Below are 16,529 nucleotides of genomic sequence, written 5' to 3'. Positions count from 1 at the left end.
TTGTGGGTATTTTCCTGGAGAGTTGGTGGGGTTGAGGGCAGTATTTGGGCTGCTTAGTTATGACACGGCAGCAAAGTTTGAAGTATTTTCAGCAGTTGGGTTGGATGGACCTGAAGAGTTTTGAACGTCAGAGGTTGTTCCTAGTATTTTTGTTTTTTGCAGTTTTCTCAGCAACCGCTTTGGACATGTTAAAATTATTAACCAAGGACTGGGTGACTGAGTGACTGAGGATAGCGTAGCTGGTTTTAAGAACATAAGATTTGCCGCTGTTGGGTCAGACCGGTGGTCCATCGTGCCCAGCAGAGTTCGCTCATGTGGCAGCCCTTAGGTCAAAGTCCAGTGCCTTATTTGAGTCTAGCCTTACCTGTGTATGTTCTGTTCCAATAGGAACTTAGCCAACCTTTTTTTTTTTTTTTTTTTATAAATCTTTATTGATTTTTAAACTTTGACAATGCAATACAAATATCTGAACATAAATATTTCATAAAATGCATTATTAAACATACAATTTATACTTGGAACAATCATTTTCTCTCCCCTCCCCCTTTACCATGTTAAAATTATTAACCAAGGACTGGGTGACTAGGGTGTCTTATTTATCACCCCTCACCCCCCCTTTTTACAAAACAGTGAAAGTTCCTATGAGTGTTGGGAGCTACTAAAAACCATTTTTGTGGTTTTGTAGGGGGGGGGGGGTTAGTCATTATACTTACGCATTACTGTTAAACAAATGACGTAATTGGCTTTTTAAAATTATTACCTAGCAATTTTTGTGCGTTAAAAATGTTTGAGCTAAAACAGTAAAATAACGTCATTCAAATGATACAATTAGCAACGCATCAAGATTTTGTTTCTTCCGGGCTGAGCTGCTGTTCGTGACATGATTTGCTCCAAAACCTTGTTCCTGCAGTATCTGGATTCTCATTTCATCTGTTACATGATTGCTCTTCCGATCTGAAAAACTGTTAAAGAAATTATCTGTAAACTTTCATACACAAATTCAAATGATCCAAATTATTATTTACGAAAGTCTGCGTCGCTGTGACATTACTAGTAAGCTGGTGTCCCATTTTATTTTTCAAATAGTGGTAGTTTAACAGTGCAAAAATGCAAAAATGAATATGCAAAAATCGTTGGGTGGTCATGGCTAAAAGTCAGTAATTTCACTTTGTTTAAAGATAATAATCTCGTTCCACTCAGGATATAAACATTAGAGATAAAGCTGTACAATTTCACCTTGTAATTCCAAGAGATTGCTAAGAAAACAGCAAAAATGCTCCAGGGGGCTACGTTTTTTGCCTCACCCTGTAGAAGATACCTGTATGTGTAAGAGAGTGTGTGTGTGTGTGTGGGAGGGGGGGGGGGGGTTGACTGGAATGGCTAAGCATGGTGTGGGTGGGGGTGGTGCGGGGTAGTTTGGAGTGCTTGGCCAGGGTGGGGAGACTGGAATGCCTGGGCATGGTGGCTGGGGGGTGGCTGGAGTGTCCAGTCTCGGTGGATGAGTAGCCAGGGTGGGTTGGTTGGAAACTCATGATCGAGAAATATTCCATGTTGTGCAAATAACCGTTTTTAATCACAGACTAGTTCCAGCAGTAAGTGCACAAGGTAGATGATGATACTTGAGTGACCTGGGGGCCTGCAGGTGGCATCTGCTTCTTAATAAATACAAAAAGTCATCCAGTGTTCTGTAGCCGTGGGCAAGCCAACCATCACCTCAAATCTCTGCTGTATGCCTCTCTAGGGCAGCCCCCCAAAGTCTTTGCTGCCTCTTTTCTCCCCAAGTGATCCTGCACCTGGGTCCTTCAGCAGTGGGCACAGCCTTGAACTCCCTCTGCCCCCTGCTCCAGCGCCACACCAGAGGAAGTCACCACTCCAGTTTCTGGGAAAGAACAGTCAAAACTTGATCAAATTTTTTATATCGTTCACTCTGTGGTGCTTCAGCTCCTTTACTGCCCCAGAACAACCGGAGAGCAAACTCTGTCCTAAAGGCCTCAAGCAGCTGTGGGCTGGGTTCAAAACCTGCGAAAGGAAGGAGAAGCTGTAAGTAAAAACATGCGAGAAGCAAGACCCTTCTGCCACTGCCTTTATGAGCGCTATGATCAGAAGCAGCCAATTTCCAGAAAAAAAATACTTCAGCACCTTGAAATGGAGTCACGTAAGTACTTTCAGATTTCAAATGTTGGTCTTAGAAGGATTTATGTATGATAGTTAATCACTGATGTGCAAAGGGCTCTTTTATGACTGAGTGTTGGGGGCTGTAACAGTGCTCACTTGGCCTGGGGTTGGGAGAGGTCCTGAGGACAGTAACCTTGCTCCCTCTTTTGAACTTCCACTCTGCAAAATGTTATCTCATGGAGGCTGATGCTCTGGAATCTGAATTTCCACTGATTTCACATTCTTGATTTATATAATGTTGAGATGGACAAATTTAAAAATCGTCTCACAAATATCGGCATGAAATCTCCCATGATGCCATCGCCAGTAGGCAGTGAAAGGGATCTCCTGAGACCAAGAGAACAAAATCCCAGGGCTATGTATGCACTGACTTTCCTTTGTCCCACAGAGCAGAAAAGCTGAAAGGGCCACGTCTCATGTTCAGTTGCTCAAGGCCTCACCTGCGAGTTTGTCCTCTGCATTCCTCTGGTAAACTCTCGCGTTCCCTGCAACGGATCGTGCTGACTCCAGGATGCGCAGCAGCAGTTCACAACCCTCTTCGGTGTGATCCCACAGCTCTGTCCCCTCCATCACGCTAATCAGAGGAAGAATATGTGGTACTGAGATGCCACCGAGGGACACAGACACATTTTCTGCAAAACAGACATGTCTGAGATTACTCTCAGGGAGGGGCTGACTAGATAGATGGTCTCTCTGGGGGGGGGAGAGAATAACAGGAGAAAAACACAATTAGGTGGGAGTCTCTTACCTTTGCATTCATTCAGGATTTTCATGAAGGGTTTTAGCTGTTTCTGAAATGCAATGGCGCTCGCTGTGTGATGCTGGCGCAAAGCTGACCAAGTCTGCTCAAGTCTTGCAATCTGTAAAAAGGAGCAGAGGGGATAGTTAAAAAAATGCATGTGCAGTGCGGCTGAAGTTCCTGCTTGAACCCAGCACAGGCGTTGGTATTGCATCATCACAGGACTGGTGGACGTGGAGCAGGAATGCTGTTAGAGGCAAAGATCCAGAGTAAATTAGTTAATGACCTGAATAGTCCATCCAACAGACACGCACTTTATTAATTCATGATTAAATTGACATTCTTTGACCGTAGAGCTTTTCCTGGTACTGTCCTTGGGTAGTAACTGCTGGAGCCGCTATCAAAGCTCATGCCAATAAGTCCAAACCAGTGAAAAAGATAAAGGCGAGAGGTGTAAAAATTTGGGAGCGGGTACAAAAGCATCACTGGGACCTTCACTAGAACATCCTGGTTCACCATTTCCAGGTCCCTCAATGACCTTTTCACTATATGGTGTTTCCAGAGGGGGGATCATTTTTCAAACATGCCAGTTTCCCCCTTGGTTGTATCGGATTCAGCACTTGGGTCACAGGGGCCTTCAATGTAAGGATTCTGTCATTGAATCCTGTGTCCTGCCAAACTAAGTCCTTAATACACAAACAAAGTTAAAAATAAGTTATGTGCATTTTTTCATGGTTAGGAAGACCTAAAGCCCAAAGGCCACTGCAATGCTTCTGTATCCCCTGTCCCTACACCTGGGTCTGCTTTTGGTTCAATCCTCTTTCTCTAGGACAATGTTCTTATTATTGGCTGACGCAGAAGCTGAATTGGAGCTGTCCTACAATCTCCCTCCCACCTCACAATAGTTTACATTTTTATCTGTTTCTTGATTCAATTGACTCTTGGCATCCTACCCTGACGGCAGATCGATGCACACACCTGCGGGAACTCGAGGGCTTTCATCACAGCAGAGAAAGCAAAGAGGTCTCCAATTGAGGCTTTCAGCTCCAGAGCTAGTTCAATGATCTTGTGGAGGGTCATAGCTCTCTCTGCAACTGTACCAGTGCATCCCAGAATATCCACCACAATTCCCAAAGCAATCAGGTGATGCCTGTAAGGAGGAAATGTTTACTTGTATTTTCATAAGAGACATTACTGACAGGCATGAAGCCTCCTTCCAACCACATACATCATCTACCCTACAGCCCCCACACACAAACATGATTTCTGCAAGTTATCTCACCCCCTTAAAGAACCCTGCAAGCCCCCCTACCCAAACTTTGCTGTTTAAAGTCCTGTAAGCTTAGGGTTACTAGACGTTCGGATTTCCCCGGACATGTCCTCGTTTCTCATCTGCGCATGCACGGATGCCATCCCGACGCACAAACAGGTTAATGGGGATGGGGCGTGGTCATGGGTCCGAATTTTCCTTCAGGAAAATCTGTAAGTTTGCTTCCCTTAACCATTCAGTCTCTACCTGCAGCACATGCAATGCATAAGATGAGCAGTAGGGGGCGAACCTCTCCAATAGATCTTTCCTCAGCTGCTGTCCATGAGGTAAAGTGATCAGTTCCAGACCAGAGGCAACACCCATCATCGTCTGCTGTTCGGGAGAGACCCCACAGACACGAATGACCTGTTCCAAAGACAGCTGTTAGTGTAGGACACAGAGGATCCCTTCAGAAAGATCACGTCACACTGTGCTAGAGCAGTGGTCTCAAACTCACACCCTTTGCAGGGCCACATTTTGGATTTGTAGGTACTTGGAGGGCCGCAGAAAAAAAGAGTTCATGTCTTATTAAAGAAATGACAATTTCTTTATAGTTTCTAAATCTTTCCTTTTGGCTAAGTCTTAATTATAATATTGTCATTTATAGCTAAAGAGACATATGAGCAAGAAACTGCTTTATTTTACTTTTGTGATTATGATAAACATACCCAGGGCCTCAAAATAGTACCTGGCGGACCACATGTGGCCCCTGGGCCCTAAGTGTGAGACCACTGTGCTAAAGGAACACGCTAGTACTAGTCTTATATCCCACCAAATCCTCACAGAGCGGAGTTCTAGGCAGGTTACAAACTGCATCAACGTTGCATAGAAGTTACATACATACAATATACGCTAAAAATCAGATCACATCCTGAACAGATATTTCTGAAACGCTGGTTTACAAAGAGCTTTTTTGTAGCTGGCAGGTTGCTGATAGCATTATCTTCACATGTAATTATTTCTAGGTTTAGTGACTTGTGGGACCCTGGGTTTGGTTTCTGGAATAAGGTGTGATGAGGGTTTTCTGTATATGGTGAAGGTTCAGTTGATTGTGTGGGGGATGTTTAAGTTTATTAAGGTACTTATAGATCAGTCTGTCCTATGGCACCTTCTCTCCCAACCACCTTTGGTGGTTCCTCTTCCACAGCCTTCCCGCTCTGTCCAAGAACTGTTCCTTTTCTCAATCTCTGCACCAGCTCACTTGGATCGCTGATCTCCTCCCACGGCTTCCAGTATCGACTCCAAGATATCTCTCCTGAAACCTAGACCCAAGTCTCAGCCTGCCTGTCTGAAACTGAATATGGCTAAAACGGAGCTGCCCACCTTCCCATTCTGTCGCTGTGGCCAATGCTCTCATCCTCCCTGTTTTGTCTGCTCGCCATCTCAGGGTCATCTCCTTCACCGCCCAGATACAACATATCGCTAAAACCTGCCGCTTCTTCCTCTCTGATATTACCAAAATCTGACCCTTCCTCTCCGAGCACACTACCAAAACCCTTAGCCACGCCCTCATTGCCTCGCACTTAGACTACTGGAATTTGCTACTCTCTGGTCTTCCCCTCTGCCATCTTTTTCCCCTTCAATCTGTCCAGAATTCAGCTGCACGACTCATGTTCCATGAGAGCCACTCTTCTAAAGGCACTTCATTGGCTTCCTATCCATTTCTGAATACAGTTCAAACTCCTCTTACCGACCTACAAATGTATTCACTCAGCTACCTCTAACTATCTCCCCCCCCCACCCCCGTGAGCTCTGCTCAACTGATAAGTCCCTCCTATCTATGCCCTTCTCCTCCTCTGCCAACTCCAGACTCCATCCCTTCTATCTTGCTGCGCCGTATGCCAAATCCCTACGTCGTGCTCTGTTGCTGGCAGTGTTCTAGTCCAAGTTAAAAGCCCACCTCTTTGAGACTGCTTTTAACGCCTAACTCTTCTCACCTTGGGTTCTGCATCTCCAACCCTATATGTCATGTCTGCCTGTCCGAGTTAGATTGTAAGCTCTTCTGAGCAGGAACTGTCTATTAAATGTCAAAATGTACAGTCTTTAAGCGTGATATAAGTGATAAATAGTAGTTGTGGGAAAATGGAGGATGAAGTGACTTTCCCAGGGTCACAGGGAGTGACATAGGGATCGAACCTGCAACCTCAGGGTGCTGAGGCAGTGGTTCTAACCATAACCAGCTTAACCTAGGGACAAGATGAGGCTCTGGCCCAGGGCTAAGACTTCACTGGCCCGTAAATGAATAGGAGGGAATGTTTTTGAAAAGAAATGTATATTGTTTTAAAATTTTGTTTATCTGTTTTATGATTATGTATGTTGGAATTCGCTTAGTTATAGGTGGGCTATAAGCTTTTTAACAAAAAAAATAACTAAATACCCTGTAGCTTTCCTTCTTCTCTTCCTCCCTTTTCTGATGCTTCATGGGCCAGTGACGTTACTGCTTGACACCGGCGCTGGCCTATGAAATCGCATCCTGTCAGGACTGGGGAGGAGGGAACTGGCAGGGGGCGGGGCACGGGCTGTGGCGTTGTCATCTCTTGAGCTGGCCCTACTCCTGTTGGTAGGGTGTACGTGTGGATCTACAGTTGAGTGTGTTGAGATGAGGGTGGCATGTGTGTGGCAGAGAGAACTTGTGTGAGCTTGTTGGGTTGAAGGTGGGGAGGGGGAATGAATGTGCTTAGGGTGGGTTTGGGAGGTCAGGTGACAGGTTTTCTCTTTACCTTGCAGTCCTCTTGCAGGATGTGTAGAGCTGTAGATCTGCAGTCACTTTGTGTGAAAATGTCTTTCAGCACTTTCAGAGCTCCTGAATCTAACGGTTTGTTTTCCAGGGTCAGCAAGTGAGACTTAAAGCTTTTGGGTTTAAAAGACGACGCAGTCTCGATTTGTGGACGGACAAATACATGTCCGTCATTCTGCAGGTCCTCACTGACCTGACTGCAGGATGTTGGAGCGGTGTTTGAACTTTCAGCGTCCAGGAACCCAAAGGTGGTCTCGGTCACCCGCGCACGGCTTTTCCACTTCTCTGCTCTCAGACGGTCCACGTAACTTCGGGTCGAGGTAGGTACTTTGGGTATCAGCTCACAGTAAGTTGTTCTCTCTGTCTCTACGTTTTCCAGAGGCTCCGAGACCAGCAGTGAAGGAACACGCAGGGGTTTGGGGGGGGCTTTGGAATGGAGCTGTCCATCAGATCCTCTAAGTGGTGCACCCCCCTCAGAGCATAAGATGTTGTGTTGAGAGGCGTTGGGCCTTAGCAGGGGGTCGCTACCTGTGCGGAAGAGGGGAGATGGGGGAGGGGCAGTTTGTTCTTCTGCAGTCAGCGTTTCTAGGTTAGCTGTGGAACAGAATGAATAATAGTTAATAAAGTGTGCAAATATGGAAATACTTCATGTAATGTCCCCCCCCCACCCACCTCTCCCCTAGAACATTCAGGATGAAACACCAAGTTTAGGAATTTCTGCCAATGGAAACTATAAGCGCAAATCAGGAGAGCGGGGACGTGACATGCAGCTAAGCTCCAGGCGTGCTCAGGACATAAACGCTGCTCCATCAGAGCCAGCATCGTGCCTCAGAGGGGATCTGGTCCACCCTGTTCGAAGATGTGTGACTGAGGAGCTCTACCTGGCTTCTGCAGAAAGATTGGTAAGTGTTTAAAGAATCACATGCACAAGCAGGTTGCAAAAATACACAACCAGAAGCTTTCCACAGAGGAGCAGCTAGTTACCTTTTAAATATCCAGCTGACCTAAGGGTTGTTTGTTTAACACCATATGCTAATGCTGTTATTGTATGCCTTGGATTCTGTGGCAAATACTGCTCTTCATAAATGATCCCTTTGGTCAAATGTGGCCACTGAATGTGGTCGCCTAACCTTATCTAACTGCTTTTATCCAGAGATTAGGGCTGCCAGGTAAAGTTAACTGTCCCCGCTCCACACCGCTTCATGACATAGTAACATAGTAGATGACGGCAGATAAAGACCCGAATGGTCCATCCAGTCTGCCCAACCCGACTCAATTTAAATTTTTTTATTTTTTCTTCCTAGCTATTTCTGGGCAAGAATCCAAAGCTCTACCCTGCACTGTGCTTGGGTTCCTACTGCTGAAATCTCCGTTAAAACCTACTCCAGCCCATCTCTACCCTCCCAGCCATTGAAGCCCTCCCCAGCCCATCCTCCACCAAACAGCCATACACAGACACACACCGTGCAAGTCTGCCCAGTACTGGCCTTAGTTCAATATTTAATATTATTTTCTGATTCTAAATCTTCTGTGTTCATCCCACGCTTCTTTGAACTCAGTCACAGTTTTACTCTCCACCACCTCTCTCGGGAGCGCATTCCAGGCATCCACTACCCTCTCCGTAAAGTAGAATTTGCTAACATTGCCCCTGAATCTACCACCCCTCAACCTCAAATTATGTCCTCTGGTTTTACTATTTTCCTTTCTCTGGAAAAGATTTTGTTCTACGTTAATACCCTTTAAGTATTTGAACATCTGAATCATATCTCCCCTGTCTCTCCTTTCCTCTAGGGTATACATATTCAGGGCTTCCAGTCTCTCCTCATACGTCTTCTGGCGCAAGCCTCCTATCATTTTCGTCGCCCTCCTCTGGACCGCTTCAAGTCTTCTTATATCCTTCGCCAGATACTGTCTCCAAAACTGAACACAATACTCCAAGTGGGGCCTTACCAATGACCTGTACAGGGGCATCAACACCTTCTTCCTTCTACTGACTACGCCTCTCTTTATACAGCCCAGCATCCTTCTGGCAGCAGCCACTGCCTTGTCACAATGTTTTTTTGCCTTTAGATCTTCGGACACTATCACCCCAAGGTCCCTCTCCCCGTCCGTGCATATCAGCTTCTCTCCTCCCAGCATATACGGTTCCTTCCTATCCCCAAATGCATTACTCTGCATTTCTTTGCATTGAATTTTAGTTGCCAGGCATTAGACCATTCCTCTAACTTTTGCAGATCCTTTTTCATATTTTCCACTCCCTCTTCGGTTTCTACTCTGTTACAAATCTTGGTATCATCTGCAAAAAGGCACACTTTTCCTTCTAACTCATCAGCAATGTCACTCACAAACATATTGAACAGGATTGGCCCCAGCACCGAACCCTGAGGGACTCCACTAGTCACCTTTCCTTCCTTCGAGCGACTTCCATTAACCACCACCCTCTGGCGTCTGTCCGACAGCCAGTTTCTGACCCAGTTCACCACTTTGGGTCCTAACTTCAGCCCTTCAAGTTTGTTCAACAGCCTCCTATGAGGAACTGTATCAAAGGCTTTGCTGAAATCTAAATAAATTACATCTAGCATATGTCCTCGATCCAGCTCTCTGGTCACCCAATTAAAAAATTCAATCAGGTTCGTTTGGCACGATTTACCTTTTCTAAAGCCATGTTGCCTCAGATCCTGTAACCCATTAGATTCAAGGAAATACACTATCCTTTCTTTCAACAACACTTCCATTATTTTTCCAACAACTGACGTGAGGCTCACCGGCCTGTAGTTTCCTGCTTCATCCCTGTGACCACTTTTATGAATAGGGACCACATCCGCTCTCCTCCAACCAGACACTTTGTGTAGCCAGCCTGTTATGCTGTCTGAAGGTGTGGGGGGAAGGTATTTAAAAAGCTAAGTTTTGTTCAGATACCTCTGGCTGTTAGATAAATCCTCTGACTAAATTGGAATCTCTCTAGGTTACCTGTTAGTAAGTTGCTGTCGGACTGGGCTGTTTGCAGCGGTGGCCGCTTCCCCACCGTGTCCAGATTTGCTGGGTGGCTCCCGCTCTTCTCTTTGCTTCTGTAAGGGAAGGGGCACTTGCTGAGTGAAAACATTCCTGATCTGAATTAGAGGTTTATTATCTGAAAAGTCTTAGCTTATGTTCATGGAGGGTTTGTAACCTGCAGGAAGTTCCAGTGTTAAGGTTCAGCGTTCTCTGAACAAGAATTCAATAATCTCAGAGGCTGCAAAAGATTTGTAAATGCTGCAGCTAACTTTCAAACAGAACCCAATGTGAACCACTCGCATAAAAGTATCCGTCCCGACTGCGAATCCTGCAGGCAGCTAACAAAGATCAAGCGATGTGTGCTCCTGAAAGTGGCCAGTGACTGCGCTGTTTTCCAGGCCAGCCTCGCTGAGCCTCAGGACCCCTCTTAAACCTATAGTGTGCTATGGAAACCTGAGTGTGTTTTAAGCTGAGCCTGGTGATCAGAAAGGCACATCACCGGGATAAGTAGCTTTCAAACATTCTGTATATATTTTAAGAAGAAATTCACCCAAGGTGGTGTATTCCTTGAACTAAACCTCACAATTTTGTTAAACAGCTTAACAGTGAAATGATCTGACATAAGCATAAACTGGAGATGGCAAGTTTATTAGACTGGTTTCAACTTCCACCCAACACTGTAGTTATTAAATTGGCATCTAGCACAGCAGGGCATACAGGCAGGAACGAGGTGCACTGGCAGAGCTATATGTGTGTGTGTGTGTGTGTGTGTGTGAGAGTCTCGGTTCTGAGACAGAAGAGGGGCTGTAGGGCAGGAACGAGGTGCACTGGCAGAGCTATATGTGTGTGTTTGAGAGTCTCGGTTCTGAGACAGAAGAGGGGCTGTAGGGCAGGAACAAGGTGCACTGGCAGAGCTATATGTGTGTGTGTGTGTGTGTTTGAGAGTCTCGGTTCTGAGACAGAAGAGGGGCTGTAGGGCAGGAACGAGGTGCACTGGCAGAGCTATTTGTGTGTGTGTGTGAGAGTCTCGGTTCTGAGACAGAAGAGGGGCTGTAGGGCAGGAATGAGGTGCATTGGCAGAGCTATTTGTGTGTGTGAGAGTCTCGGTTCTGAGACAGAAGAGGGGCTGTAGGGCAGGAATGAGGTGCATTGGCAGAGCTCTGTGTGTGTGTGTGTGTGTGTGTGAGAGTCTCGGTTCTGAGACAGAAGAGGGGCTGTAGGGCAGGAACGAGGTGCACTGGCAGAGCTATATGTGTGTGTGTGTGTGTGTGTGTGAGAGTCTCGGTTCTGAGACAGAAGAGGGGCTGTAGGGCAGGAACGAGGTGCACTGGCAGAGCTATATGTGTGTGTTTGAGAGTCTCGGTTCTGAGACAGAAGAGGGGCTGTAGGGCAGGAACAAGGTGCACTGGCAGAGCTATATGTGTGTGTGTGTGTGAGAGTCTCAGTTCTGAGACAGAAGAGGGGCTGTAGGGCAGGAATGAGGTGCATTGGCAGAGCTCTGTGTGTGTGTGGAGGAGGTCTTAGTACTGGGATTGCAGAGGGGTTGTAAGGCAGGAACGAGGTGCACTGGCAGAGCTATATGTGTGTGTTTGAAAGTCTCGGTTCTGAGACAGAAGAGGGGCTGTAGGGCAGGAATGAGGTGCACTGGCAGAGCTATATGTGTGTGTGTGTGTGTGTGTGTGTGAGAGTCTCGGTTCTGAGACAGAAGAGGGGCTGTAGGGCAGGAATGAGGTGCACTGGCAGAGCTATATGTGTGTGTGTGTGAGAGTCTCGGTTCTGAGACAGAAGAGGGGCTGTAGGGCAGGAATGAGGTGCATTGGCAGAGCTATATGTGTGTGTGTGTGAGAGTCTCGGTTCTGAGACAGAAGAGGGGCTGTAGGGCAGGAATGAGGTGCACTGGCAGAGCTATATGTGTGTGTGTGTGTGTGTGTGTGTGTGAGAGTCTCGGTTCTGAGACAGAAGAGGGGCTGTAGGGCAGGAATGAGGTGCACTGGCAGAGCTATATGTGTGTGTTTGTGTGTGTGTGAGAGTCTCGGTTCTGAGACAGAAGAGGGGCTGTAGGGCAGGAATGGGGTGCATTGGCAGAGCTATATGTGTGTGTGTGTGAGAGTCTCGGTTCTGAGACAGAAGAGGGGCTGTAGGGCAGGAATGAGGTGCATTGGCAGAGCTCTGTGTGTGTGTGTGAGAGTCTCGGTTCTGAGACAGAAGAGGGGCTGTAGGGCAGGAATGAGGTGCATTGGCAGAGCTCTGTGTGTGTGTGGAGGAGGTCTCAGTACTGGGGTTGCAAGGCAGGAGTGAGGTTCAATGGCATAGTGAGGAGGGGTGAACCTTAGCATTGGGTAGCAGGAGGTGCATTGATAGAGCTGTGGGAGGTACTGGTTTAATTTAGTATTAGGGATTGATTGTTTATTTATTCAGCTTTCTATACCATTCTCCTTAGGGGAGATCAGAACGGTTTTACATGAAGTTATTCAGGTACTCAAGCATTTTCCCCTATCTGTCCTAGTGGACTCACAATCTATATAATGTACCTGGGGCAATGGGGGGGGGGATAAGTAACTTGCCCAGGGTCAAAAGGAGCAGCGTGAGTTTGAACCCACAACCTCAGGGGGTTGAGATTGTAGCTTTAACCATTGTGCCACACTCCCCCCCCCCCCCCAGTACCTGTGCAGAGTGCTGTCGGCTGTCTCTCCTGGGGATCCTGCTCGCAGGCTTGGCTTCCTTGTGGGCTTTGTGGAGGTGAAGCTTGAATTTCTGTATCTCTCTTCCAGGCATCGCAAGGGAACTGCTCTGGTGATGGGGTCTGTAATGACTGCTTCACTCTCTTCTGAGATCACTTTGCGGTTACCCACGTAGAATCGAACCAGAGCCGGGATATTATCAAATTGTTCCTGCTCAAACTGGAAAAGGGTGCGAGAGTATCCCTTCTTGGGCCGGAGGAGCACACGGATGATCTTGAAATGCAGCGGCTTTTCTCTGAACTGGCAGGTGAGAACATAGTCTCCGGGACTGGAGCGTGAGTCTCGGATCAGAAAACGACCATCGGACTGCAGGAGGACTTCAGCTTCCTGTGAAGATTAAAGAAATCTAATGAGAAAATAACTTCCACTGGTTGGGAAACAGGGAAGAACTCCTTCCATCCCATGTTAATCCCAGCAAAAGCACTGAAAAATCAATCCAGTAGCCTTGTTAGAACAGAAATTTCAATACATGGCTCAGTATTGGACCTCGCTAACTCTCATCGGAGCAGTTTTGGACAGCGTCTGAATTGCTTTTATCCCCTGACAGCAGGTGTTCAGCAGGAAGGGTTCTTTAGAAAGATCTCAGACAGTTCACGTCTTCTTCCTCTTATCCTGGCAGATGCTGGGCTGGGCGGTAAGGGGTGGTGGTGCCTGGCACTGGGGAGTCAAAAGGAAAAGCAGTAGAGAGAGATTGTGTGTGAATGTGTTCGGGGGAGAAATTGGGATGAGGAGGAGAGAAAAGGTAAATAATTGGCGAGAAGAGCTAGAGGAATGGATGGTGAGGATGGAGGAGAAGATGGCAGAGGGCTGTGGAGAGGGTAAGAGAGTGGACTGGCCTGTGAAGGAGAGTGTGGATGAGTGGCAAGACATACAGGGACTGAAAGTGAGGCTGAAATGCAGAAGATGGGAGGCTGAGGAGGAAATGAGAAGAGAAATGGACTAGAAAGTGGATGAAAGAGGAAAAGGAGGCTGGGGAAGGAGTGAGAGCAGGAGGGACAGGAATGGAAAGAGGGAGAGTGGACGGTGGGAGGAGCTATGTAGGAGATGCAAGAAGCCAAAAACTAGGGTGAATTAAATGGTAAGATCGTCACAAACGTTAGGGATCTCTGCTCTGAATTGCAGCAAATCATCACAGATGTGGATGGAGTTAAAACTGTTGGAAAGGGTTCATTGTCTTCCAGTGGAGAGGAAGATTGAAGGGAGATGCCTTGGATTATGAGAGAGGGGTCCAATGTACTTATTCCAAGCTTTCTTGAATCCAGATGTCTCCACCACCTCCACTGGGAGGCTGTTCTAGTATTTTCTAAGGTTATTTCCTAGTCTAGTCCCTTTTGCCTTCATCCTGTGTCTCCTCGTTGTAGAGCTTCCTTTCAACTGAGACTTATCTCATATGCATTTATGTTACATAGGTATTTAAACATCTCTATCATATCACATCTCTCCTGCCTTTCCTGCAAAGTATACATCTTTCAGTCTGTCCCTGTATGCCTTATGACAAAGATCACTAGCCATTTTGGAAGCCTTCCTCTAGACAGACTCCATCTTTTGGAAGGTGGGGTCTCCAGAATTGTAGACAATATTCTAGATCAGTGGTTCCCAACCCTGTCCTGGTGGACCACCAGGCCAATCAGGTTTTCAGGATAGCCCTAATGAATATGCATGGAGCAGATTTGCATGCCTGTCACTTCCATTATATGCAAATCTCTCCCATGCATATTTATTAGGGCTAGCTTGAAAACCTGAGTGGCCTGGTGGTCCTCCAAGTCAGGGTTGGGAACCACTGTTCTAGATGATGTCTCGCATCAATTCCTCCTTTTTCCTACTGGATATTCCCCTGCCCAACTATCCTTTTGAGCTTTTGCAGTTGACTTTTTTACCTGTTTGACCACCTTAAGATTATCGCATTAACATGGGGTTCTTTGCTTTTTATAATGTCAAATTTGTGTACTCTGAAGATCTCGATGTCTCTTTCAGTTTGATCCTGATGCAGCATTAAAGCGAAACGCTGGTCACCATCACTGGAACTGTTCTCTGCTCCTAATTATTTCTGAACTAAGGGATTTCAGATAAGTGAAAGATTTTTAACATATCAATTATAGTATTTTAAGTTTCATTGGAAGTTTTCATGGTGTTTTGCACAAAAGCATATTTTTGGAAGGTTTTTGCAGTGAGGTAAAATTGCCTGTATAATTTGAGCCTGAATAATGTTAAGATTCAGTGTGACTCTGAGGCTTTCCCAATCTCAAATCACTATGTATATTGTGTAAATTATACCTAAAAGTTCCAAAATAATTTTTGAAAACTCTGATATTTTTATGATAATCTCTTAGGGAAGGGGTCCATAATACCTATCTGTACAGTGGTGGTGAGTGTTACGTTGCGTGGGAGGGTGCAGGGGGTGGTTTACCTTGCGTGGGAGGGGTCCGTGGTACCAAGCGTGGCTCCGCAGCTCTGCAGAACTCAATTTTAGCTCCTCCTCTAGTTCTTTCTTCAGTTTTTCTTTCATAGATTCCATGAATTATTCGTGGTAGTTTTCTGGAAATAAAATTAAACAAAATTATTCTTAAGGAATCCTGGGCACCTGGAGCTACAATGCCCTTCTCCAGTGATCTTTGACTGGATTATTCTTTATATAAGACTGGAAGAAAGTTATGCTTAGAAGTAATGGTCCCTTCTGTCCAGGACATATGTGCACAAGCTTCTACACGCACATGAGAAGTCAAAAAATAGGTCCACCCCCATCAGCCTCACCTGCAGTTCCCCAATGCACTGGATTTACATAGGAACAGATCCAATGGTGGCATTACAGACCAGCATGGTTCATTCAGTTTGCCTAGAAGAATGAGCAGAGTTGTGTCTGTGAGTCTGTGTGAGTAACTTCCTCCACCACTCATCGTTTTTAGGGTTGTTACCGACACCCGGTGAAAGTTTAATGAGGTTTTACTTTTATTCCATCTTCATGCCATAGAAGGAACTTCTTTGTTTGGTCCCACACCTTTTCCTGTTCCATCAATATTTTTGACTGCATCTCTTCCCGGGGAAGAGCATTCCAGCCATCCTCCACCCTATTTCCTGATTTTACTTTTAGAAAGTGTAAAGGATGTCAAGTGACAGCATTCTTCAGGCTGGCCAAAGTGACATTCTGGATGCTGAATATACCTGACTAAAGAGATCCATACAAATCCCACTGCCCACTCGCCTCATCTCTCTTTACCCAGCTGACGTTGGCTGGATAATGTTTTACTGCACCTCAGGAAACAGGAACCTCTCCAGAACTTCCTCCTGTTACTCAGCTACATTTTGTGCAAGTAAGGACATGACTAGAGGTTTGAACATTCCTTTCCTACCCCAAGCAGCCAAATGTTTAAGTCAAAGGTTCAGGCTCACCAAGGGGGAAGAAGGGAGGTTAGAGCAGAGCCAGGGCAAAATATAACAGGGATGGCGATCTGGTTTGGAAATGTTAAGATTTTAATTTCATTTTTGTGGCTAAAGCAGAAGTGATCCTTTGACATATGCCAAACACAACCAAAGAGGCTTAGATATTCTATGCAGGTATTTTCCCCTTCCCTAGATGGTCCGTAATCCTAAAGAGTCACAAGGAGCCGCAGTGGGAATTGAACTCATTTCCCCAGCTTCACGAACAAATGCCTGTCATGAAGGTGGACAAAGAGCTGTTATAGGGCGGGGTTGGACAGGGTTAATTCTCAAGCGTCTGTGTTTTAACTCAGATGAGTGAAGAGCAGGTGTCCACATATATATGTTTTTGGTTTGAAAATCTGGCAGGGTCAGCTTATTCAAAATGTGCATGAAATTTTAATTACGATACATTATCCA

The 16,529-nt window shown here is 46.0% G+C and overlaps 1 protein-coding gene across 5 annotated transcripts in view; it reads right to left on the bottom strand.

Annotated features, from left to right (window-relative positions):
* Nucleotides 1–425: 425 nt before the first annotated feature.
* SH2D3A (SH2 domain containing 3A) overlaps nucleotides 426–16,529 on the bottom strand; it is a 31,612-nt gene continuing 15,508 nt past the window's right edge. For 3 of the 5 annotated variants that reach the window (XM_033924521.1, XM_033924523.1, XM_033924525.1), the window contains 9 exons: nucleotides 15,103–15,230; nucleotides 12,619–13,022; nucleotides 9,931–10,028; nucleotides 6,944–7,554; nucleotides 4,474–4,589; nucleotides 3,893–4,064; nucleotides 2,924–3,035; nucleotides 2,616–2,807; nucleotides 426–2,019 (listed from right to left, as the gene is read on the bottom strand). In XM_033924521.1, coding sequence (XP_033780412.1) covers nucleotides 1,865–2,019; nucleotides 2,616–2,807; nucleotides 2,924–3,035; nucleotides 3,893–4,064; nucleotides 4,474–4,589; nucleotides 6,944–7,554; nucleotides 9,931–10,028; nucleotides 12,619–13,022; nucleotides 15,103–15,210 — 1,968 coding nt within the window. In that variant the 5' untranslated portion in view covers nucleotides 15,211–15,230 and the 3' untranslated portion in view covers nucleotides 426–1,864. Of the gene's footprint in view, nucleotides 2,020–2,615; nucleotides 2,808–2,923; nucleotides 3,036–3,892; nucleotides 4,065–4,473; nucleotides 4,590–6,943; nucleotides 7,555–9,930; nucleotides 10,029–12,618; nucleotides 13,023–15,102; nucleotides 15,231–15,446; nucleotides 15,529–16,529 lie in introns of all 5 variants that reach the window. The other 2 variants (XM_033924524.1, XM_033924526.1) reach the window with 2 other exon arrangements.

Source organism: Geotrypetes seraphini, chromosome 16, assembly GCF_902459505.1.
Source record: "Geotrypetes seraphini chromosome 16, aGeoSer1.1, whole genome shotgun sequence".
In the NCBI taxonomy this organism is placed as follows: domain Eukaryota; kingdom Metazoa; phylum Chordata; class Amphibia; order Gymnophiona; family Dermophiidae; genus Geotrypetes; species Geotrypetes seraphini.
The sequence above is the reverse complement of the archived record's forward strand: the minus strand, read 5'-3'. Positions and strand labels throughout refer to the sequence as shown.